This window comes from Protobothrops mucrosquamatus, unplaced genomic scaffold (genome assembly GCF_001527695.2).
Source record: "Protobothrops mucrosquamatus isolate PMUCROS unplaced genomic scaffold, P.Mucros_1.0 scaffold3321, whole genome shotgun sequence".
Lineage (NCBI taxonomy): Eukaryota > Metazoa > Chordata > Lepidosauria > Squamata > Viperidae > Protobothrops > Protobothrops mucrosquamatus.
Genome location: NW_015389311.1, coordinates 59,359 through 65,196, shown reverse-complemented (window position 1 = coordinate 65,196; position 5,838 = coordinate 59,359). Strand labels below are relative to the sequence as shown.

The 5,838-nt window shown below is 42.5% G+C and overlaps 1 protein-coding gene across 1 annotated transcript in view; it reads right to left on the bottom strand.

Moving 5' to 3' along the window:
• Window positions 1–298: 298 nt before the first annotated feature.
• Window positions 299–5,838, bottom strand: part of LOC107297472 (RELT-like protein 1) — a 10,569-nt gene continuing 5,029 nt past the window's right edge. Inside the window, exons 3-5 of the mRNA XM_015826837.2 lie at window positions 5,028–5,085; window positions 1,862–2,092; window positions 299–512 (exon numbers count right to left, since the gene is read on the bottom strand). Coding sequence (XP_015682323.1) covers window positions 299–512; window positions 1,862–2,092; window positions 5,028–5,085 — 503 coding nt within the window. The remainder of the gene's footprint in view (window positions 513–1,861; window positions 2,093–5,027; window positions 5,086–5,838) is intronic.

Sequence of the window (5,838 nt, the reverse complement as noted above, 5' to 3'; positions counted from 1 at the left end):
CTGAGGGGAAAGGGAGAGGTTTCCAAGCTGAGCCAGGCTGGCTCAGGAATTCTGGGAGTTGAAGTCCACGAGTCATAAAAGAGCCAAGGTTGCCTACCCCTAGCCTAGGCCTTCTTTTCTCTAGTCTAGACTAGCAATTCCCAATTCCTCCCATTTAATTGCTTAAAGTCAATAATATTTCTTTCGAAAAGAAAAAACTCGAGATCTTCTGGCCTTGAAAGGCCTCGAGAACGTGTGACAAAAGATTTGGGGTTTACTCACCTGGCCTGTCCTACCATGAACTTTCGGTCCCAAAGGGCTATCCTGAATCGGATCTCCCGCCTTTTCTCTGTTTGGTAGGTGTTGGTTTCAGCTCTTTTGATTCTGGGGTGAGAGGACAGGAAGCCGACTGTTCTTTAGAGCTTTCTTTCACGGGGGCAGAGGGCACGTCAGCAGCCTGGCCTCCGCTGATGGGCACAAAGTGTTTCCGGTCCTTGGAAGCAGACTTCTGTTCCACTTTGGTAACCCGAAATCTGGAACAATGCCATTAATTAAAAAGATCGTGAGTCCATCTAGCAGAGTTGGTGTTGCGGAAAATTTCAACTGATAGTAGAAAGGGTCCTTGGAAAAGACCACCCAGTCATTCCTGCCCCTTGCCCATTTTTGGCTTGTTGTATTTCCTTCCTTCCTTCCTTCCTTCCTTCCTTCCTTCCCTTCCTTCCTTTCTCTTTCTTTCCTTCCTTCCTTCCTTTCTCTCTCCTTTCTTTCCTTCCTTCCTTCCTTTTCTTCCTTCCTCTCTCTCCCTCTCCTTTCTTTCTTTCTTTCTTTCTTTCAATTCATTGCCTTTATTCCTTTTACAAATATCTCAAAGAGGATGAACATATCCAATATACCTTCCACCTTCTGTTTTTTTCCACAAGTGAAACAAGTTAGACTGATAAAAAGTGCTTGACTGCCCAAAGTCACCCAGCTGACTTTTATACTAGAACTCATAGTCTCCTAGTGATTGGCACAAAGTCACCCAGCTGACTTTCATGTCTAAGCGGGACCAGAATTTAATCTCCTAGTGATTGGTCCAAAGTCACCCAGCTGAACTTCATGTCTAAGGCAGAGACTAGAACTCACAGTCTCCTGGTGATTGGTCCAAAGTCACCCAGCTGACTTTCATGTCTATGGCAGGACTAGAACTCACAGTCTCCTAGTAATTGGCCCGAAGTCACTCAGCTGACTTTCATGTCTAAGGCGGGACCAGAATTTAATCTCCTAGTGATTGGTCCAAAGTCACCCAGCTGAACTTCATGTCTAAGGCAGAGACTAGAACTCACAGTCTCCTGGTGATTGGCCCAAAGTCACCCAGCTGAACTTTATGTCTATGGCAGGACTAGAACTCACAGTCTCCTAGTGATTGGCCCAAAGTCACTCAGCTGACTTTCATGTCTAAGGTGACACTAGAACTCACAGTCTCCTAGTGATTGGCCCAAAGTCACCCAGCTGACTTTCATGTCTAATGCAGCACTAGAACTCACATTGTCCCGGTTTCTAGTCTGGTGCCTTAACCCCTAGGCCAGGGGTAGGCAACCTTGGCTCTTTTATGACTTGTGGACTTCAATTCCCAGAATTCCTGAGCCAGCCCCGCTGAGAGGAAAGGGAGAGGTTTCCAAGCTGAGCCACGCTGGCTCAGGAATTCTGGGAGTTGAAGTCCACGAGTCATAAAAGAGCCAAGGTTGCCTACCCCTGCCCTAGGCCATACATCTGTATTTTAACTGAGTAGGCCCGGTCTGAGTCCAACAGTCTCATAGGCTCTTCTCTCTTCTCCTCTATTCCCAGCTTGCAAATAGAAGCCAACTTTGCCGCCTCTTCTCATGAAACCAAGCCAACTTACCTTCCCACGGAGAGTACGGTGACTTCTCCGTGTCTTGGTCTCTTGGGTTCTTTGGCTCTTTTATTTGGGCTGAAGAGATTCCACCGCTTTTGGCTGCAACGGGAGCAAGCGCCTGTCCCAGCCACGCCCCCAATGGTGTGCAGGTGGTGTCCTCGGCACATGTGTTTTGACGAAGGACCTCCAGGAGACAAGGGAGAACCGGGACTCGTTGGACTGCCGGGAGTGGTTGGGCTAAATTTTAGGAGCAGAAATGGAAAACAAAAAATGAGCGTCAAGGGCAGACAAGCTGACGAATCAAATTCCGCTATCTTTTCCTTCTTCCTCTTGAGCTCACACTATGGGTGACACCTTGTTTCTAAACACTTTTTTTTCCTAAATGACTTTTTTCCACAAAGCTTTTGTTAATCCTGAAACAATAAAGCTGTTACAGAATCTGGTCGTTCTGCTATAAGTACTTCTAAACCTCCTCCCAGAGGGGAGCAACAGGAACAGACTGTAAAGTGGGTGTGTGGGGTCTCTAACAATGCTCCGAGCTCTAAGCACATATGAGCGCTTATAAGCCGTGTCCTGAATAACGGGAAGCGAGCTTCCTATAATCTTCCCGGCTGTCCTCACCACTCTCTCTATGGTCCTTCTATCTGAGGCTCTGCTACCCCCAAACCAGACAGGGATGCAGTTTGTTAAAACGCTCTCCATCCTGCCTCTGTAAAAAAAAATAATGGGCCAGGACAGAAGGAGAAAGATGTGCTCTCCTCATCCAACGCAGGAAATGCAAACCTTGGTTTGCACGCTTCACTAAGGATGACATTTGAAGGGACCAAGTCAGATTGTTAGTTATCTGTACCCCCAGGTACTTTAATACTATTGACCACATCCACAACTGCAGCCTTGATACAAAGTGGAGTATGACGATGCTGGCTCTTTCTAAAATCAACAATGATCTCCTTTGTTTGTTTGTTTGTTTGTTTGTTTTTATAAATATTTTATTAATTTTCTAATTTTACAGTCAAATACTTAATAGACAACGTGTTGTCTGGGTCCATTAGTAATTCAGTGGTCTATATTAACTTCTTCAATCTACATCCAATATTACACCATCAAATGTTTCCACTCTTCTTCCGGTAGTACCTGTTTTCCCACAATAGGCAAATAATATTCTCATTGTTATTAGTAAATACATAATTGAGTATCAACATCTTTGTTACATTTTTCTGATAATATCAATAATGTCAGTTTAAGATATCTTTTCTAACCAAAACATATTTTAATTGCATTTGCACTTAATATCCGTATGTTCAATCAGTATCCTGTTTTTTCTCTCTTTTTTTTTATTTTAATTTCCCCTCGGTGTTCAAAATGTCTCTCTTGTTTGTAATTTCAAAGTAAGTTATATTTGGGTAACCAAAAGCTTCCCTTATTCAAACGTCTTAGCGTTTTTCTGTTTCCCTTCTCATGCCCAAATCTAATATTCTAATTACAAATCTTATCTTTCTAGTTATGATAATACTTCTATAATACAATATAATATCCCATCCTTCTTCCTTTGTTTTATTAACATTCAAAACCAGGTTATTTTTATTTATTATTTATTTATTTATTTATTGAATTTTTTACCCCGCCCTTCTCCTTGCGGACTCAGGGCGGCTGACAGCCTGATAAAAACAAATACAAAAAATACCACAATACTATCGTTAAAAATATAATTAAAATGAAATATTTGATAGGCCTTTGTAATTTAAAATTATTTTTAAAACCCCGCTAAAAATTGCCCCTTAGGCCAGTCCTGCTAGTTGAAATAGCCATGTCTTAAGGGCGCAGCGGAAGGAAGGGAGATCCGGGATCACCCGGATCTCTGGGGGTAGTTCGTTCCAGAGGGTGGGAGCTCCCACCGAGAAGGCCCTCCCCCCCTGGGGGTCGCCAGCCGGCACTGTCTGGCTGACGGCACCCTGAGGAGACCCACTCTGTGGGAGCGTACCGGCCGATGGGAGGTAATCTGAGGCAGAAGGCGGTCTCGGAGATATCCAGGTCCGATGCCATGGAGCGCTTTGAAGGTGATAATCAATTTTTATTGCACCAGTCCACCAAAGCCTGAACCATCTCCCTATAAGAATCTCTGTTATTGTCCTGGATAAGACCCACCACTGCTATGTCATCTGCATACATAAGAATAAGAATAGGAATAGGAATAGAAATAGAGGAATAGGGGAAAAGGAATAGAATAGAATAGAATAGAATAGAATAGAATAGAATAGAATAGAATAGAATAGAATAGAATAGAATAGAATAGAATAGAATAGAACAGGAATAGAACAGGAATGAAATAGAATAGAATAGAATAGAATAGAATAGAATAGAATAGAATAGAATAGAATAGAATAGAATAGAATAGAATAGAATAGAATAGCAGAAATAAATTCCCCAAGGAAGTACATGTGATTTCTTAAAAGATCTACAAGAGACGAGATTTTGAGAAGAGTAAGAGACGAACCTTTGAAATACAAAGAAAAAAAAAATTGAGGTCCTCAAACAAATTCCTAGGAGAATAAGAGAATACCGCTATCATTTCTCCCCTATTTCTTCTTTTCTTTAGACTGGCCAAACCCAAGTCCTGCAGCCGTTCTTCGTATGCTTTAATCTCCAGGCCTTTGATCATCTTAGTTGCTCTTCTCTGAATTTTTTCCAACATCTTTTTTTTTTGTGATATGGTGATATGGTGACCAAAAGTGGCTGCAGTATTCCAGGTGCGGTCTCACTAGGGCTTTATAAAGCGGTACTAGTACTTCGCGTGATCTTGATTCTATGCCTCTGTTTATACAACCCAGGATTGTATTATCTTTTTTGGTTGCTACTGCACAGTGCTGGCTCATGGTTAAGTGATCGTCCACCAGGACTCCAAGGTCCCTCTCACAGTCACTGTTTTTGAGCCAGGTCTCGCCCAATCTGTATTCATAATCTGATTCGTAGCAAACTTGGCACCGCATCAAGGTGAACAGCAATGGACTCAAGACACAACTCTGTGGGGAACCTGTACTCCAGAATACTGGCAGACCTGAACCAAATTTTCTACAGTGATAACTGAACGAGCGGATGGATTCAGGAGTTATTCGCTCCACTTTATTTGAGGGTGTTTAAGGAAGACAGAAAAAACGCCAATCAGATTGCTTACCTTTCCGGATCGCACACCGAATTGTCCGCGACCATGGCTTTCAGCACATCTGCGTTGGCTGCAAAAGTTAGAAATAACATTTAATATTTTTCTTACTCTGGGGTTGAGCACGGTGGGGAACGAGAAGACTGCAAACCCTAAGCCGAATTGAACCGTTTACTTATGGCACAGAATTGGTACAAAATAAGTTTTCCAGTGCGACGTTTTGCCCATGTACTCAGGAGAAAGCAGAGAAGCACGGGGCATCCTCCAAATGGTATTTAATAAATGGTATTTTCATTACAGGCGTTTTAAAAGTGCACTGTGTCTTTAAAGCAGATTTTAATAACTGGAGAAATTATGCCTTGCTTAAAATCTTCCGGGGAGGGATGTCTACTGAAAGTTACAAGTTGGAACATCTTCCTTATCAAGTGTCACTTCCCAGGAAAAGTAAATACAATAAGAAACTACGCTGTTTCCAAGCTGGCTTGATTTTTTTTTTTTTAGGGATAGATGACACCCCTTCGTGCAATTTTCCTTTCTTCTGAAAATGGTTCAGTCCTGGCAGGACTGTATCATGAGCCTTTGAACCACTGCAATATCTCAGCCCGAATGGGTGAGTGGAAATAAGGTAAGACTAGCCACTCTTACTTTTGGATTGAAAAAACTGGGTCCAAAACCGAAAGCAAAAATGTTTGTCTACGTGACAAATCAAATCAACTGCAGGATTCCTTGGTGCTGAGTTTGGATGTTTTCTTGCAGACGTTTCATGACCCAACTAGGTAACATCATCAGTGTGAGAAGGGAGGGAGGTTTGCAGAGTGGAAGAGAA